The sequence below is a fragment of the Camelus dromedarius genome, chromosome 11, assembly GCF_036321535.1.
Source record: "Camelus dromedarius isolate mCamDro1 chromosome 11, mCamDro1.pat, whole genome shotgun sequence".
NCBI lineage: Eukaryota > Metazoa > Chordata > Mammalia > Artiodactyla > Camelidae > Camelus > Camelus dromedarius.
The window spans coordinates 45,592,725-45,612,239 of record NC_087446.1 but is presented as its reverse complement, the minus strand read 5'-3'; the positions used below and the strand labels follow the sequence as shown (position 1 = coordinate 45,612,239).

General features: G+C 46.9%; 1 protein-coding gene across 1 annotated transcript in view; it reads right to left on the bottom strand.

Annotated features, from left to right (window-relative positions):
- Positions 1-3,936: 3,936 nt before the first annotated feature.
- LOC105089268 (transport and Golgi organization protein 1 homolog) overlaps positions 3,937-19,515 on the bottom strand; it is a 29,511-nt gene continuing 13,932 nt past the window's right edge. Inside the window, exons 6-16 of the mRNA XM_064491747.1 lie at positions 18,955-19,086; positions 18,056-18,077; positions 16,478-16,566; positions 15,946-16,023; positions 14,000-14,072; positions 11,818-11,944; positions 10,320-10,418; positions 9,559-9,619; positions 9,411-9,446; positions 9,268-9,335; positions 3,937-8,960 (exon numbers count right to left, since the gene is read on the bottom strand). Coding sequence (XP_064347817.1) covers positions 8,951-8,960; positions 9,268-9,335; positions 9,411-9,446; positions 9,559-9,619; positions 10,320-10,418; positions 11,818-11,944; positions 14,000-14,072; positions 15,946-15,975 — 504 coding nt within the window. The 5' untranslated portion in view covers positions 15,976-16,023; positions 16,478-16,566; positions 18,056-18,077; positions 18,955-19,086 and the 3' untranslated portion in view covers positions 3,937-8,950. The remainder of the gene's footprint in view (positions 8,961-9,267; positions 9,336-9,410; positions 9,447-9,558; positions 9,620-10,319; positions 10,419-11,817; positions 11,945-13,999; positions 14,073-15,945; positions 16,024-16,477; positions 16,567-18,055; positions 18,078-18,954; positions 19,087-19,515) is intronic.

Genomic DNA, 19,515 nt, shown 5'->3' with positions numbered 1-19,515 from the left:
TTGGAAAAGCAAGGCCTCAGGCAGGAAGAGCTTCAGCTGGAACTCTGAGTCCCCACCTCATCCTGGGCACAGATACAGGGGACACAGGCACAAGCCCCCTGCCCCCACAGGGAGGCCCTAGGACCTGTGGACGCAGCTGGATGTGAACCCTGGGTCCAGACCTCCTTCTGCCATGGGACCACACAGAGCCTTCCCTGCACTGCCTTCTCCTCCTGCCTCACAGGGTAGGGGAGGACTGGAGCTCCCGGATAGAGCCCGAAGCACACTAAGGGGTTCCTGATGGCCTGCACTGCCTCCACTCTCTCCTTTTTTCCCTACTTCATCTCTACTAATTGAAAAGTGACATGTGATGAGAGCAGCAGCAAGGGGCTTGAGTGCAAGGGGGTCTCCTTCCCACCCCAGGCCCCAGGTCCTGCTGTAAATGGGTCCCAGTTGTCCTTCTAAAATGTTCTATGCCTCCACAAGCAAACTGCATTTGTCTTGTAAGTGCTTTAGACAAATGGAAGCGTTCCATGTGTGGCAGGGGCACCTGGCTCACTCCCTACCACTGCCACCACACCATCACTCCCCACCCCACCATTGCCATAGCCCGACACCCTCTCACCCCCAACACCATCTCACTTCCCACCATCTCACCCCCACCCCATTCCCCACTATTGCCCTGTAACCCACTCCCACCATTGCCCACCATCACCCACTCCCCACCATCTCACCACCCATCTCACCCCCAACACCACCTGACCCTCACCCCCATCTCCCCTGACACCTCCCACCCCCTCATGCCTCTCCATTATGTTTCTGCTGATCCCACCACCCACCTCCATGCCCATGGGGTCTGTGGGCATCCTCGAGGGCTCACTTGGGGCGCAGATGGGTTTCCCAAGGCCCTCAGGGCTCTGCTGGATGACCGTGGGTCCCAGAGAAGCCTCCAGGGCTGGTGGTTGCCAGAAGCTCAGAGGCTGTAGTAGACGGTGCAATGAAACCCCGGCTGTCCCCACCACCTCCCAGCTGTGGCCAGTTCTGGGCATGCCGACTCTCACCTGAGACCTGGCGGAGGAACGGCTGCAGTCAGAGGTCCTGAGGTGCTGGCAAGCGGGGGCCTCGGAACTCTGCAGGTGACCCAAGTGGCCTGGCCAAGTCACGGATCCAAACCTGGCTGGGGCAGAGGGGGCCCCTCCAAGCCCAGGGCCCACCCCCTAGAGCCGGTGCCCCGAGCCAGCTGGGGCACGTGAGAGAGTGACCTCCATCACCTGCTGTCCCTGCTCCCAGCCCAAACCCTGACTGTCTGGTCCCCCCTCACCCGGGGCACCTTTAGAAAGGTTTCCCCTCAACAGCAGCACGTGCACAAGTGCACAGACTTACACACACAATACGACTCACTGCTGCCTGTGCACACACTCCCTCACTCCCATGCCTCCACACACACACACATGCAGATGTGCCCCAATTTGCTGTCCCTCAGTCCCAGCCTGTCCAGGCCGAGGGGCCCCACAGTTCTGTTCCCAGTTGCTGGCTCAGCCTCCTCCCTGGAGCTCAGCCTAGGCTGCAGGTCTGGCTTGTCCTATCTCCACCCTGCCCAGCCTGGCACTTGAGATGCAGCTGGTGGTGGCCCTAGGCCCACCCAGCCCACACTCTCTCTGTCAACCTCCCTCACCCCAGTTGTCCTGGAGAGAGAGGAGAGGGAAACCCCATGGGTATTGGGGAGGCCCAGGCTGGGGAGCTGGAACTGAGGACGTCAGCCAAGGTGAGGAAGCAGCTGGAGGAACGGGCTGGGGAGGAAGATCCAGAGGTCAGAGTGGGACTTGGGTATGAGAGGCCCATGGGTTATCCTTCGGGAATATCATTGGAGAAGGGAGCTCTGGACCTGGTGCCCCAGGATAGGACCAGGTCAGGTTCAAATACTAGCCTGACCCACACGCACTGAGTGTCCCAGGGGCCCATCCCATCAGCTCTTCCACCCCTCAGACTCCTTATCTTTAAAATGGAAAAAGTAAAAACATCTTTTTCCTTGACTGTCATGAGGAATGAGAACTGGGGTGAAAGTGTTTCTAAGTGATGTTGCTGATGACACTGCACTGGTATCTTTGTTCATTATCAGGTAGGGAATCTAGAGGGCTGGGACAGGAGGAGGGAGGTTGGGAGACGGGGTTGGATACTGTGTCCATGCTCAGAGATTCTGAGAACAGAAATGCTGGGGAGTGATGGTGGAAGAAGGCAGGCAGATCTGTGCTCTGTGTGTGTGCACATACTTGTGCTCCTGCATCCATGTGTGTGGACGTGTGCTGTGTGTTGTGCAAGCATGTCTGTGATCATGCATCCACGTGTACAAGGACTGTGCATGTGCATGTATATGGCACGTGTGTGCGCACGTTCACACGTGCATTGCCAGCAGGTGTTGTGTGCGCATGGGGTGTGTGTGCATGTGTGCAGTGCATGGGGCATGTGTGTTCACATGGTCACACCTGCGTGTGTCTCAGTATGTGCATGTGCGCATCGGGTTCTTGTGTGCATGTGCGTGGTAGGTACTCCCATACGCTGTGCGTGTGTAGGCCAATTTCAGCACTTGTGACAAAGTACAGGTCTAGGCTGTGTGGCAGGGCTGGAGGCCTTGGGGAAAGACAGCTTGCAGGGCCCATGGGCTCGAGCTGCCACAGTGTGATGTGGGGAACTTGGCTGGGAGGCAGGACGGGGTTGCCCAGGCCCAGAGGCAGCTCAGACCCCTGTGCGCGTGCCCTGGACCCCGAAGGCCTTTATGCTCTGAGACCTTGGGAGTAAAACTCATCTTGGTGGTGGTGTCAGCAGCCCGAGTGTCTCCTTTGTGCAGGAAGCACCGCCTGTCAACCAGTTTATTCCTCCCAGCAGCCCGGGAGATGGCTCCCTAGCGAGGCAGCCACCTGCTCAGGGCCTTTGCATGGGCTGTTCCCTGGGCTGGAACACTCTTCTCCACACACCCACAGGGCTCCCTCCCTCAGCTTGCTCCTGCCCTGGCCGCCCTGACCCCCTGACCATGCTGCTTCAAGTGGCGGCAGCCCCAGCTATGCTCTCACCGCATTTCGTCTCTTTTTCTCTTTCCACATGGCATTGCCTGTGAACAACTGGATAATTTCCTGTGTACTTATTCTCTGGTCTGCCGGGATGTACCCCCTCAACAGGGCAAGGGACTTCGCCCTGCTGGCTGATGAAACCCAGCACACTGCAGGCCCTGGATTAATATTTACTTAGTGGAATGAAACACAGAGAGGTTAAGGCAGTGGCCAGGGTCACACAGCTTGTAAGGGGGAGACAGAGGGTGGAGCCAGCTCGTGTCACCTGGTGGTCTCTCCTGGGGCATCTCCTGCAAGGCACTCTACTGGGAGGGTGCGTGCATGCGTGTACACATGTGTGTCAGGGTGGGATGGCACACAGACCAGAGAGGTCCAGCAGTCATTCAGAAGACACACAGCTGAGCCAGGCAAGTGCCAAGCCCCAGATCTCGCCAGCTGAGCCCATGCCCAGGGAGCTCTGCCCCTTACACTGGCTAGGGGAGGGTGGGTCATACATGTCCCTCTATCCCCAGCTCAGCTGGAAGCCAGCAGGAGGCCCAGGCCAGCCCGTGGCCCATTTTCAGTCCTGCCTCCTCCCGGCCTGTCCAAATGCCACAAGGTCACGTCACACATCTGGCTGGCAAGTGTTTCTTGGGCCAGAGCAACTGTCCCCTTTCCTCTGCCTCTACCCCACCTGGCAGCCCCTCTGCAGCTGCCCTCCTGATCCCCCAGCCTCTCAGTACCATCTCTCTCTCCCTCTCCCTGTAGTCTCTCTGCATTTTCCTGCCTTTGGTGAGATTGAGCCATTTCTCTCAAGGGTTGCTTTAAATACTCACTTTTTTTAAATTGAAGTATAGTCAGTTCACATTGTTGTGTCAATTTCTGGTGTACGGCATAGTGATTCAGTCATACATAAGTATACATATATTCATTTTCATATTCCTTTTCACCATAAGCTACAAGATATTGAATATAGTTCCCTGTGCTATACAGTATAAACTTATTTTCTGTTTACATATACCAGTCAGTATCTGCAAATCTCAAACTCCCAATTTATCCCTTTCCACCCACTTCCCCAGTGGTAACCATAAGTTTCTTTTCTATGTCTGTGAGTCTGTTTCTGTTTTACACATAAGTCATTTGTCTTTTTTTTCCTTTTAGATTCCACATATGAGTGATATCATATGGTATTTTACTTTCTCTTTCTGACTTACTTGATTTAGAATGACATTCTCCAGGGCTATCTATGTTGCTGCAAATGGCATTATTTCATCATTTTTTATGGCTGAGTAGTATTCCATTGTATAAATATACCACAGCTGCTTTATCCAGTCATCTGTCGATGCACATTTAGGCTGTTTCCATGTCTTGGCTATTGTAAATAGTGCTGCTATGAACATTGGGGTGCATGTATCTTTTTGAATTAAGGTTCCCTCTGGATATATGCCCTGGAGTGGGATTGTTGGATCATATGGTAAACCTGTTATTAGTTTTTTGAGGAATCTGTGCCGTTTTCCATAATGGCTGCACCAAACTACATTCCCACCAGCAGTGTACAAGGGTTCCTTTTCTCCACACCTTCTCCAGCATTTACATTTGAATATTCATGTATTAATTAAAGAATTTTATTAAAGCAGTGACATGTAAGATAATGAAAAAGTGGCATCCTGGCAGCTGGGCAGGTGAGCCTGTGTTTGTGTCCTTGTGTGTGTACTAGTGTCTGTGTGTGTGTGCCCCTGTATGTGTGTATCCCCATGCATATGTGTGTACATGTCCCTGTATGTGCATGTGTGCCTTGTAAGTGCCTGCATGGGGGTGGGGAGAGGGGCTGGAGCCTGAGTGTGTGAGTGAGTGACATCCCGGCCATGTGGGTCCAGAAGGCTATGTGAGGTTATGATGCTGGGCTGAGAGGCTGTGACCTGATGAAGGATACACAGCCCATCTTGGGGCTCAGAGCCCCACCCTCGCCTCCAGGCCTCTCACGACTCAGCGGGGGTGCCCCCTGCTGTGATACAGGGCTTGGAGTCCTGACCCTACTAGCCCCACAATTTCCCTCAGGAGGCAGGGCCTCCAAGGTGGGGAGAGAGGGGCTGGGCTTGGCATGGGGAGGGGGAGCAGGGAATTCCAGGGGGTGGGCATGTCTCTGGAGTTTGGGGGTGACCAGCAGCAGCGAGGTGAGGGGAGTAGGAAGGGCCAAGGCCTCCTCACCAGGACTGGGTTTGTCATCCTGGCCAGGGGAGCGGCTCTTTTGTACAAGGGCCAATTTAGAAAAATCTGGAAAACCAAGTTTCAGGCTCCGGGGTAGATAGTCCCATTCTAGATGGAAATAGCAGGATGTGACCCCATAAAAAATGATAAGCACACGTGGGCCATCACCCCACACATAGAGGAGTTCCCACGAGAGCCAGAGCTCACCCCATGCTCGCCCAGGGGCCTGGGAGGCCAGGAGCGGTGGGCCTGCTGGGGTCCCACTTCCCTGAAAGCTGGGGAGAAGGGCTGTCGGTCATACAGTAGAGGCCCAGGGAGGGGAAGAGACCCGCCCAGGTCACCCAGCACAGGAGGGCAGTCAGGTGGGACCCAGGCCTGCGGGCCTGTCACAGGCTCCCTTCTCAGGACAGGGGCACCGGCCTGACTGGGAAAGAAGCATCAGGAAAGTGAATAGCCCTGCAGACAGGGCCAAGTCAGCTGGCTGTGAAATGGGGACGGGATGGTGCCTGCTCACAGGGTCTTTTTGAAGCTACAGATGGCGCCGCTGTGGTGCTGGGGGGGAGCCCTCCTGGTCCTCCTTACCAGGAAGTGGCCAGTGGCCAGTGGGCGCGGCTCTCAGCCCCGTCCTGAGGGCTGATGGTGCCTGTCAGGCTGGGCTGCTGGTCCCTGGGGCCCTGATAGTGGCAGCTGTGGGACTTGGTGAAGGTTGGGCCAAGCCCCCTTCCCAGAGTCGCTCCACCCTGGCCTTTCATCCCCACCATGCACCCTGGGTTGGCTCCCTCTTTCCTTCTTGCCTCATCTTGTCTCTGCTTCTCCCTACCCAGTCCCCCTCTATCACCTCCTGTCACTCTCTAGGATTTGACCCCCACCTCTCCCTCTCAGTCACTCATGCACTGTCTCTCTCCCTGCTTGTCTCTTTCTCTCTCTCTCCCCTAGGCCCTCAAGCCCTGGGCTCCGGTCCAGCCCTGTCCAGGACCACAGGGCCCCCCCTCTCCCGGCCCTCCCACCTGCACTGCCGCGTTGTGGCCCCGGCCCTGCTCACAGTGGAGGATCCGGTTACAGAGGCTGCTCATGCTGGCCTTTACTGCTGCACTGCTGTTCCCCTCTTCCTGGGCAGCACAGTCCCACCTTGACCTGCTGGTGACCCAGCCTGGACCCCAGCACTGCTGCAGGGCTGGCCACCTCCCCAACCTGGAAGGAGGGAGGGCCCCGCAGGCTCCAGGGGCAGCTGGGGCAGAAGGGAGTGGTGTGGGAGGCCAGAAGGGAGCCAGATTTTTCTACCCAACACCTTCTCCTTGGCAGTGCTGGTGTCCCAACCACTGACCCCTGCCTTGCTCATTTCACAATAAGGAAATTGTCACAGGATTAAGGCAGCTCACAGGACTTACTAAGAAAACTGCTGCCTTCAGTCCCCCTCAGAGTCTGCCTGGAAATGGGGCTGCTGGGGCAGCTGACACGTGGGGCAGGGGCACAAGACTGGGTTAATGTGGGGCCCTCTCGCTGGACTCCCACGGCCACTCCTGCACCTTGTCCATTCCTCACCATGAGACATGGCCACTGCATTCTGGTCATCTATCTCATGACCAGGCGCCCCTGTGACCGACAGGCTTCACATGCCCAAGTGAGTGTTTATAGACTGAAGAAACAATCATCACTGGATCTAGACATAGGCTGTGTCCACCGCCTCAGAAGGATCTCCTGGGCCCCCCTGCAGTCACTGCTGCCCCAAAGGGGTAACCTTGCATCTATCTGTCCCATCACCCTAGCTTCTGCTGGTTTGTGAATTGTGCGCCCATGAATCATACTGTGAGCCCTTGAGAGGGTGTGACCACTGGTACTCCAGGATGCAGACACTGACACAGAGACCTGTGACAGGTTCACTGGGGTGACAATAGGAGAGACAATGTCAGAGGGGGCAGGATGGAGCAGGGAGACATTTGGGCCATAATGAACCTCTGACATCTTCTCTAAATGTATCACTGCCGCAGCTCAGGGTCCTCTTCAAATTTCATACTGACTGTGCTGTAAGACAAAGAGAGTTTTATTTATTTTAATGGGATCTTATTTTTTTCCAATTTTGTCTTCTCAAATGTACGTATGGCCTCTGATGGACACTGTAGTTCATGTGTGCATATCCATGTCTATATATAATGAAAATAATTGTTTTCACATCTCAGACACAGATCGCGGAATGTGCACATTCTCATTCTTATATTTCCTTTTTTAACTAGTAGGGCGTGAGTTTTAATAGAAGAAAGGACTCTTCACCTTATCTTTAAAGCAGAGAACGGTAAACTCTGGGCCTGAGCTTTTTTATCTTTAGTTTAAGTTGATGTACTTCCCGGGATATCGTTTGATGATTCTGTGTGCAGACGTTTTCTTTTAAACTATGAGAATGCTGAGTGAGAGATATGTCCCAGTCATTTTGCAAAATAATATGTGTTCTTGACCCGATCTTCCTCACAATGACATCAGAAACCAATATTACCCTTGGTTCATGGACAACAAAGCCGAGACTCTGTGGAAGTCCCACTGAGTCTTGGTGTTAGGGGCTGAACTGTAGGAATTCAAGCAAAGAATCAGAAATCAGATATTGTGACATAAATGTGGCAGACGCCAAGCTGACAGTCGGGGTGGTGACTAGAGGGAGCAGGGGTGTGGGGAGAGGGGTCCTGCAGGGGGGTCCCCTGATCACCCCTGACTTCCCCCAAAGAACCTACCTCACGCTGAAGACCGAGGCAGCTGCTCAGCTGATCTAAATCCTGCCTGCACTTTTCAAATCACTGGGGCAAAAATAACCTTCAGCCACACAAAATATCCTGAGTAAACCAAGTTAAGTTTCAGTTTCTCTGATATCCAGAGCTTTCTTTCACCCAGATCCAGAACTTTCAGAAATCTAAGAGAAACAGTCATCTTTATATGACATTGTGAACCAAGGGATTTCTGGCAGCAGTGGGTTCTGATGGGGATCCCTGCACGGAAACACTGAGTCCCCTGAACACATACATGGCTCTGTGAGGCCCTCATGCTGCCTTCACACGTCCCACCCCAACTGCCCGTCCTGCCGGGAATGGCCTTCCAGATCCATCTAAGTGAATCCAACAACCCCCCACTGGGCACCCCCTCAATTTCTTCCTTCCCCTCCACACCCTCCTGTATACTCCTGGGTGGCTCACGTGTCCCACTTTTGTGCTCCGGGGCCCTGTACTGGCATGTCTGTTATGGTGATGACAAGCTGTCTGTTATGAGTGTCTCTGTCTCCCTCTCTCTCACCTCCATCCCTTGAAGGAACATCTTAAGCCCTTGAAGTTCGGGGTGCGCTTCATCCCTCCCAGAGCCCAGAACGAGGTCTATATTGAAGGCACATGTACAGAACTGACATTTCTGCCTTCTGTCAGAAGGCCATTTTTTTCCCCTACATGAGACACCTGCTTCCCAGATTAGGATGGGGAAATGACACAGTCCATCAAACATGTGTGCTAAGAAACTAGAGGAATGTTACAATGTCTTCAGTCAGGTTTTCCCGGGCACTGCAAAGCCCTGGAGTGACACCTCCCCTTCTTCTGCAAAGACTCAGCAAGGGAACAGAGGAATATGCTTTCATCTTACCAGGTAGAGAAACTGGTGGCTGTGGCTGTTGCTGAGGCCCCACTTGCATACGTATTGATCCGCAGAACAGAAGGGAGAGGTGTGTCGGATGACAGACAAAAGCACCAACATCAACCAAAGCTGAAACCCCACGCAGCAGTTATCAGCACCTGGCACCGTCCCCTCCACCAGGTTCCCAGGGAGCAGCACCATCCCACACACTCCGCCCACCCCAGCACCATCCCACACACTCCGCCCACCCCTCCTAGGATGGCCTCCTGCCTCATGTATTCCTCTGCCTGCCTCTGTCTGGAGATTGCTTCCAGTCTTAAAGATAGAGAAAGAATGGCTTCAGTAAGAATTACATCACCAACTCCTCTACTAGACACGAAACAACCAATCCTTAAAAATCTCAAAACACCCTTAAAAATGTGTCAAAATTCTGTACCTTTGTTTCAGGTAGGCGACTTCCCTTCTCATCTCAGCATTTTCCCTCTCCAACGCCTGAGCCCTGAGCTGTAGGAGAAAAACACATCGATGCTCAGTTGTGGCCAACTGTGCACAAAGGGAAGGAAGGAAACAAATTCTTACCCAGTTGTCTTGGGCCTTCTTCTCAGCAAGAGCGATCTGAAAAATTCAACACATCAAGAAACACCCCACGGCTAGGGATTCTCAGGGCAACAATAACTGTCTGCATCATGTGCTAAGGACTCAGTGTGTCAGGAGGAAGGCAGGTTACCTGGTGTCTCCAGGCGATCTCTGCTTCCTGCATTTGCCTTTGGCATTCTTCAAGTCTTCTCCTATGAGTTACAAATTATTTCATCAGATAAAACACAATGCTGGGTATGATTTTAAATAGCCTGCCCAAGTCCACATTATCCAAACTACACACTTACACACATTATCTACTCGTACAAGACACATTTCATATGACCATAAATGCGCAGTAGGTTCAAAGCTGTTGCTGCATTAATTCCTTCCTTCATTATTACTTAATGCCTGCCAGGTTCTGCCTGGCATAATTTCCTTTCCCGTCCTCAGCGTTTCCCTAATTTATCCTGTACTGAGTCTCTTTCACCATCAAGTCTGATTCGTCTTTTCCTTGCATCCTTATCCTGTTTCTCAGGCTCACAACAAGTGGGTCTCTCCAGTGGCGCGGTCATGCGTATTGATGTGACTGATGTTACACCAAACCGCTTTCCTAAGGTTGATAGTAATTTATGGCACCTTCAGAAACATCTCTGTGAACCTTCTTTCCACACAGGCTGGCCAGCACTGGGGATCAGGGAATTCTTAGTCACTTAATACTTTTTCAAGTTAAAACTTTAACTTAACATGTGTAAAATTTAACATTTTTTTCCTGTGTGAAGTATCTATACAAATGACTTCTGAACATTTGTTTTGGTCTGTGTATGATATTGTGTCTAAACGTTTGAGAAAAGTTTTTTAAAAATCCATCAGGGGTTTTCTGAGCCACAGGTGTTCAGGAGCTGAACTCACTTGTACTTTTGTGTCTCTTCTTCACCCAATTTCAACTTCTCTTCTACTGCTAATAGCTGCTTCTTTTCCACCAGCTCACATCTTTTCATGTCCAGCTTCCTGAGAGGGGAAAGACACTCTGAAATTCTGCCAGTTTTCCATCCCAGAAATTGGAAGGGAAGAATTCAATGTTCCTTTCACCCTTCCCCATAAATGCACAGACTGACAAATACAGAGGAAGGAATTAAAGGCCCCCACTAATAGAGATCAAAAATTAAACTCAGGCCTCTGGCAAGTGTTTGGTATTTGGGCTTCTCTTCAGCGTCTCCATCCCTGTTCATTTGGACATAAAGTAAACACATGAAAAGCCCATGTGAGATGCACTCTGTGCCCTCCCAGGCCCAGTCTTCTGTGACTGGGACAGCGTGAGCTCACTGTGTTCCAATGTGGGAAACAAGGCCTGACCAAGTCATCACAACCAAACACATTAGGATGAAGCAAGCATTCATGACCTGTTTGATTTCTCCCATGGAGAGCCCTGATTTCAGCTGAAGCTTGGGGGAAAACCTGATTCTTTAGGAAATATAAGAAAATGTTTGTTTTTGAATGTGGGTTAATGGGTGTGAAGTCCATGACCTCCCCCTGAGAATGACAGAAAACTCTGGACAAATTATGACCTCCACAATTACCAAACTGCTAACAAGCCAGGAAGGAAAATGAGGCCAAGATGGAGAAGAAGGAAGCCCAGGACTGGGTCCACCTTCCCCAAGGGTCATCCGTTAACTGCAGAGGAAACTACTGAGATGCAGAGCAGTCCAGCAGCTTGTGCCACACCCACTCCCTACCCCACCACGGGCACCGCAGTCAGACAGCTGGAGCTCACGGTCCATCAGTGCAGGTGATCCCTAGAGAGACCCACAGACCTTAGCTGGGTTCCATGAGAGTTACATGCCAGGAATAAAGGTGGACAGGAGACACACTGGCCTCAAGAGGGCTGACTACGCTGACTGATCTCAGTTGGTAACTGGTAACTAACTGGGTTGACAGGATGCAGCACTGCTGGCTCCCTGATCACCTGCCAGCTGTAATGCCCATCTTCTCTGCAGCAAGTTAACCTCACTCTAGGCCTCAAATTTTCTCTATTTTATACCCAATGTCTAGAATTTAATAAAAATGATAGACGCATGGCAGGTCATTGACAATATGATGCGGTTGAAACCTAAGGACAATAAAAATGGATCTGGGGGATCCAGATAATGAAGTGATTAAGTCTGGTCCAAGAACCCACTAAGATCTCAAACTAAATACAAACAAGAACTCTGGTAACCAGTTAGAATGAACAGAAGCAGATTACAGAAATCAAGGCAGAAAAGTAAACACAAATCTGAACTGATTGAATATGGTAAAGAAAATATGGTGGTAAGTATCCTGAAACATTATATCTACGTAATTCCACACATTCATTTACATGACATTATCTGTCATAATTAACATGGGAACGTCTTACTCTTCAATGTACCTATTTAACTGTCCAGCAATTTCTTTAAGGAAGCGTATTCTTTGCTCCAGCCTTTGGAATTTCGCTTCCTCTCCCAGTTTCACAGATCCCGATGCAGCACGGTGGTCTTCCACTTTACCTTCACGTTCTGTAAATATAAAACAATTGTCTTTGTGTGTGTACATGTGCACTCAAGAGGTTGGCTCTGGTGGGGAGTGGAGAAAGGAGAGAATCCTGAAGGCAGGAATCCACTTTTTGCCTTCCCAGTGCAAACTCATTTTTACTACAGGCATGTCTCATTTTATTGCCCTTCATGGTAATGCATTTTTTTAAAACAAATTAAAGATTTGTAGCAACCCTGAGTCCAGAAATTTTATCGGTAACACTTTTTTTCTGACAGCATTCGCTCATTTCTTATCTCTGTGTCACATTTTGGTAATTCTTGAAATATTTCATTATCATTTTAATTAAAATAAGCATGACATTCCTTTAAGGCAAAGCCTAATCCAGAGGAAGTCCCTAATTCTCAGCAATTCTGCAAACCCTTAGAGAGAGGAAGAGGCTACAAAAGAAAAGTCTGAAGCCAGTAGGGGTTGGCCCATGAAGTTTAAGGCAAGATTCCATCTCCATTGCATACATGTGCGAGGTAAGGCAGGAAGAGCTAATCCAGGAGCTGCTGCAAGTTATCCAGGAGATCAAGCTAAGACAATTAATGAAGGTGGCTACACTAAACAACAGACTTTCAATGCAGAAAATTGGAAGAGGAGGCCATCCAGCACCTTCATAGCTGGAGAGAATTCAGCACCTGGCATCAAAGCTTCAATGGACAGGCTGATTCTCTTGTTAGGGGCTAATGCAGCTGGTGACAGTAAGTTGAAGCCAATGCTCATGTAACAGTCTGAAAATCCTATGTCCCATGCGAATTATGGGAAATCTACTCTGTGCTCTATATATGGAACAAGGCCTGGATGACAGCACATCTGTTTACAACATGAATATTTTAGCCCACTGTTGAGACCTACTGCTCAGAAAAACAAACAAACAAACAAACAAGCAAAAACCCAAAACACTTCTTTCAAAATATTATTGCTCTTGGTTAATGCACCCAGTCACCCAGGAGCTCTGATGGAGACGTATGAGATGAGTGCCGTTTCCATGCTTAACATGACATCCATTCTGCAGCCCATGGATCAGGAGTAATTATGACTTTCAAGTCTTATTATTTAAGAAATACATTTTGGAAGGCTTTAGCTGCCACAGATAGTGATACCACTGATGGGTCTGGGCAAATAAATGGAAAACTTTCTGAGAAGGATTCACCACTTTAAATGCCATTAAGAACATTTGTGATTCATGGGAAGAAGTCAAAATATCAACATGAACCATGGTCTGGAATGAACTGAGTCCAATCTCAATGTGTGACTTTGAGGGGCTCAAGACTTCAGTGCAAAAGGGAAATGCAGATGTGCTGAAAATAGCAAAAGAACTAGAGTTGGAATTGGAGCCTGAAGACGTGACAGAATGGCTGCAATCTCATGATAAATTGTGCACAAATGAGGAACGGCTTCTTATGGACGAGCAAAGAGATTGTTTTCTCGAGATGGAATCTACTGGTGAAGATGCTGTGAAAAATGTTGCAATAACAAAGGACTTACAAGAGTGCATGAACTTGGCTGATAAACTACTGCAGGGTTTGAGAGGATTGACTCCAGTTTGAAAGAAGTTCTACTGTGTGTAAAATGTATCAAATAGCATTGCCTGCTACAGAGGAATTGTTCCTGAAAGGAAGAGTTAATCCTGTGACAAAATTCACTGTGGTCTTATGTTAAGAAATTGCAAAAGCCACACCAATCTTCAGCAACTGCCACAATGATTGGTCAGAAGCCACCAACATCAATTCAAGGCCATCCACCAACAAAAAGATAACACCTCACTGAAGGCTCAGATGATGGCTAGTAGTTTTTAGTAATAAAGTATATTTTAATTAAGTTATCAACATTGGGGTTTTTAGACATAGCGGTATTGCTCACTTTAATAGACTATAGTATAGTGTAAAGATAACTGTTATATGCACTGGAAAACAAACAAAAAAAACTTGACTCTCTTTATTATGATATTTATTTCATTCGAGGGTCTAGAACAGAGGCCATAACATCTCCCAGGAAGCTGACATGTGAGGTTTTCTTCCCAACAAGCAACATACCTTCCAGGTTACATTCCTCAGTATTCACGGCTCTCTGCATCGAATCCTCAGATCTTGCATTCAAAATGCCTGGCTGTAAGACAGATGTGAGAAAACATGTTCAAAAAGTAATGATCCACAGCAATGTGAATGTACTTAACACAAGAAGGATCATACATTTGGAAACAGCTAAGACGGGTCATCTGATTTATGTGCATCACAGTACAATGAAACATTGACAAAGTGATGTTCAGTTCTCTGATGTAAGTATCTCTGGGGGTCAGTAACATTTCTTACTCTCTTCTTCTTGCTGCTGAGCAGAACATCCTCCTGTACATGCATTTCTTCAGATTTCATTTTGGCTTCATGGACATGAGCTTTATTAAGAGCAATTTCAACCTAAAACATTCTCATTGATGACTAAATTCCTAAGAAAAATAATTTGAATAGTTATCAACATTTAGTTTTCTAAGACGTGAAATTGTTGTTCCTTGTGAAAGCTAATGTGTACAGTGGAAATCCTGTTGCAACTGGAGGCACTTATCTCTGAGATTCCTGAAGAGTTCATTGAAACAGCATCTTTCAAGTTCTGAGGAGATGTTCCTTTTTCTGGTATCTTCATACAGGATAGAAACAAAGCATGTACTAAGATTTCAATGAAAACTCAGGGTGATATGCTTAAAAAGTGTAACTTTTTTTTTCAAAAATAAATTATTTCATTAAGTGCAAAACAAACCACAGAAAATAAATATATTAGCTCTGGTACATGTCCAAAGACTTTGGTGAGCATTCTCTCTACAAGATATTAAGGCAGTGAAAGGATTCTGAACATACAAATTTTAAAAATAAAAGAAAACAAGTGTCATACATCCCCTTACACATGCTTGAAAGCATCTGGGACGTTCCATGAATTTTGGCTTGGGGTCAAAGGCAGTGTCTGATCCAGTTGAGAGTTTACAGCAGACAGGGTCTCTTACTTCAGGTTCTAGCAATGGGACTCCAAACAGCTCGTTCTGACCCTTTGTGTCTTGCATTTCCTTCTTCAGCTGGTCCTCGTTCATTGCCAGCCTGTCAATCTCTTCCAGCAAGTCTTGGTTTGTTCTGATGGGCAGTCACTTCTCTTCATCCCATTTGGAATCCTGTCCCTTCTCAGCCTGTATCCACAGCCACCCCTAAGTTTCCTGTGATGGCAGCTGATCCAGGTTGGGCCCAGGACAAATGTCAAGCCCATAAAAAATGCAGAACAAAGACAGGCCTTCAGGCACAAATACTGCCTGGCTTCCACAAACTTCCTCCTCACTGGACAATGGAAGACATGCCTGGGTGACAAGGGGAAAGCAAGGGTGGGAAACTGCTCATGTCAAAGAGCTCATAAATGAGTGTTCCTAGTGGAATATAAAGAAAGTTTCCCCAAATTCACATGGAAAATTCTGTTTAACATCAACAGAGCAAGGGCTGTACAACTCAGCTAGATAACTTCCTTGACCTCTCAGGTATTTCCTGGCATTTTCTATGTATCTTGGAGGGCAGTGTGAGTGGTGAGAAAACCCCCTAGGTTGTGAAAATAAGACATATTTCCATAGAAAAAAGTCACGGAGGTCTTAGTCCGTGAAATTCTGGATCATTGTTCATAGGGAGGTTCAGCTCCCAAGCTCCCACAGTCTACTGTGCCCAAAAGCAAGAGGAGCTGGAGCTCTCAGCTTATCCAGTGCACAAAAAGCCTCAGAAACCCAATCATGGTCAACGTGGCAGCCAAACTCTTAACTGAGCACTGACGCTTGGCATTCTGATCCCTTGCTGACTGCAGTTTAACTTGAACAATTTGAATGAAGTAATTCAAATATTCATTAACCCTCTCCATGGTTTTGATGTTCTCCTTCAACAAAAACATATTGAATCAGTAACAATTACTCACTACTTTCATTTCTGTTTTCAGAATGTAATCTAGGAAAAGAAGATGTTTGTACCTTAAACTTAAGTGCTTCGTCAGAGAGCATCTTCTTCTGCCTAATGGTCTCCTCTAAGCATTTCTTTGAATCATTTGTCTATGCAAATATGCAATAAAGGAAACAGAATTACAATTATTAATTACACTGCTAGTTTAACCTATCTTGTGTGTAACCCCTCCCACTAATACAGAAAGTAGTGCTTTACATCTATGACACTTGCTTTATTTATTTTTTTATTGAAGTATAATCAGTTACAGTGTGTCAATTTCTGGTATACAGTATACTGATTCAGTCACACACATATATGTACCTATATTTGTCTTCACATTATTTTTCATTATAGGTTACTATAAGATATCAAGTAGAGTTCCCTATGCTCTACAGAAGAAATTTGTTTTTTATCTAGGACACTTGCTTTGAATCTAGATCTCTTATAGAAAATATGGGACAGGACAGTGGGATGAAAGAAAAGAGAGCCAAATAACTGAACTACCAGAGGGGGAAGGGATTGAAGGTGAAGTCACAAAAAATATCAAAAGGACAATGATACCTTCTGCTCCCAAGTGGATATATTTTCTGCAAGTTCTCTGTTTTCATTCTTTAAATTATTGATCTTCTCAGTTATGTGCTTTATAGTAACTAAAAGGAGATAAAGCAATTTCTCATATTGGTAGGAAAACCCAGTAGAATTGAATTATCCCAATAGATTAGTGGCAGAGACAAACCTGGCTGGCACTATGAGTGTAATTAACTTTTTAGCTTTACTATTGTGCCTAAAGAAAGCAAATTTTAGTCAGTGGCATTTTAAATGTGAGATCACTGAGACTCCTAGTTCAATTATTTTCAAAGATGCAGAAACACAATAAAAAGTCTTCTCCTAAGTTCTCTCCCAGCTATAAGCACCATTCTTAGAAAATTCAATTCAAATACTTTTGACATCACCAGAGATGAAATAGAAAAACCAAGCATCCTATCCCCTTAACATTCTCTCCTCCAATTATTAAGGTAAGTAAACGTGTCCCTGTTTAAAAAACAAACAAACAAAAAAACCCTTATTCCATGCAGGTTCATCCCACATCCAGGCCCTATTGGCAGCACCACAGAAGGCAAGTTCAAAATGTCTCCTGATTGGACCTGCACAGGCCTCCAATGTCTTCCTGCTGCCTGGCGGATCATCTTTCATGAAAAACATGCTGGGGGCCCTGAAGGACAAGGTCATTGGGATTAAACACTTGGTACAATGTCACTGGAGGACCTGGATAATGCACAGTACCTAAATGACAAGTTTTCCATTGCCAGGAAGAGAATGTTCCCATCACTGCTTCAGGAAAACAGCACACAAAAAGCACCCAGTCACAGAGGAGCCCACATGTAAAGCTCTAGAATGCAGCCCTCAATTCCAGACTCCTCTCTCAGGCATTTAATTCTCTCATCTGACCACACAGCACACATGCATCTTCTCTCTGCCCAGTGTGGAAGCTCTGATGCTGAGATCCCTCTTCTCAACACCAGCACTTCTGCATCCGTTGTGACCAACACCAGCATTCGAGGGCCTGCTGAGCGCCAGGCAGCCACTGTGCCTGCCGCACACAGCCCCACTCAGTCAGCAGGGTCTGTGAAGAAAGCTGTGTCCTCAGGCTGAATCACTTTCATGAAGTCCCCGCTGGCATGAATGGCTCCCTTCACTTCTGAGTCACAGTCCATGGTTTCCCTTCGGCTGTGACACACACCAGCTGGCTACATCTGCATCCCTCCCTAAGCCTGGAGAGTCCTGATAGGCTCAAGTAGTGTTTCAGCACCTTTAGTTTTTACCAAGAGCCAGGTCATGTCAGGTACTCACTCCAAATGTTAAGACTCTTCTCATCACCTACTTCCTAAAGGTTTCTATACAAAATTAAACTCATCCTAGTCTCCCTACTCCTGTGACCCTCCTGGTCTCTTAACTCAATAGATGCCAACTTCCTCCACGGTGTCATTTATACACCATCCCCAGGAGTAAAACTTTCAAGAGTTATGAAGTCAGTTAGACATCAGAAGTCACTGTGTTTGCTCTTAGTTGAGTTAAAACCCACATCAAATCCCAGTATTGAGAAAATATTACAAAGAAAACTAGACCCGAATATCTTACCTTGATACTTTTGAGGCTTTTCCTAGGAGAGGAAGAAACATTAAATTTGATGTCAAAACATGTAATTAGTAAATATATAGTTTCTAATAAAATATAAGAACAGTAATCCATTGAAATTACAAGTATCACTTTGGTTCAGCATAATGATTCATATAATTAAAAAATCAGGAAAAATCAGAATTTCCTACTTAAGGCATGATCTTTCACTCACCATTTCTGATAGAGAGCACAAAAGCAAATAATTTACTTTAGAACAAAAGATCTCTTTACATTCTATTAAATAAACACAAATCTACTTAATTTTCATAATGCATATTTATGTTTGATTACAGTGAACTATTTTACTTTCATAATATATTGTCATAAATACACTAATGCATCATTTATCTAATTTGTTTTTGTCAAACCAAACATCCATACTGTAGTCCAGAACCTGGATTGTTGTATAAATGTCAGAGAGAGAGAGAGAGGACAAACTAAAAGAAAAATAAAGGGAAAATCTTTATACTAAGATACACCCCTATCATTCAATGAAAGTTGTTTGGAAATCTTATACAGAGTTGACTGAATTGATAAACAACTGTAACATGTGAGTTCCTCAGATTTTTCAAGACCACTAAAAAAGGGGGGGACATGAAATGAGACATCAGATGAGAATGATAGTGGGCAATGGCTGTAACAAAAGCACAAGCAACAGCAGGAAAGACAGCTACCATTTTCAAGAAGCAAAATTTCCACTTAACTAACTTCTGTTCAAGTTAGTAACATAAAAGGAAACAAAGAAAAGGTCTGGACTTCTGGATTCTGGCCTAGGCGTGCAAATAAAATGTCCAGTGACTATAAAAATTCCTGGCAGGTGTGATTAAAAGGACCGTGTAAGGTACTTTAGTAATACTCACAGCAAGGACGGTCCTCCAGATGAACACCAGGAAAGCAAAAATTCTCCAGCAGGCAGTAAGAACAGTAGCACCCTGCAGAATTCCATGAACATCAGGCCCAGGATGGGAAAGGAGAATCAGAGTGTGGACGACCTGAAATAATATTGGAGATAATGAGGAATCTCAGAGACACTCACAGTATATCTGTCACAAAGAATCCTCTTTAGAAACCCTAAACCACACCCCTCAAGTATCTCCTCAGAGAGGAGAGAAGGGACACTTGAGTTCAAATGGAGCAGGAGGAAGCTCTTGGGACTGTGGGTATGTTTACTGCCTTTGTTTGGAGATAAGTTTCATTGCTGCACACATACGTCAAATATCAACAAACTGTACTCATTGGAAAGGTGCTGATATTACAAGTAAATACACCACACTAAAGCTATACAAAAAAGCCTGATCCACAAAATGTTAGAGGTTTGATTTTGCTGACGGACACATTGCAAATATCTTAAAAATAGTTAAAGAACTTAACTTATGAATGTAGAAGCCAACTTGAAACTGAAAATAAGCAAGCACAAGCCT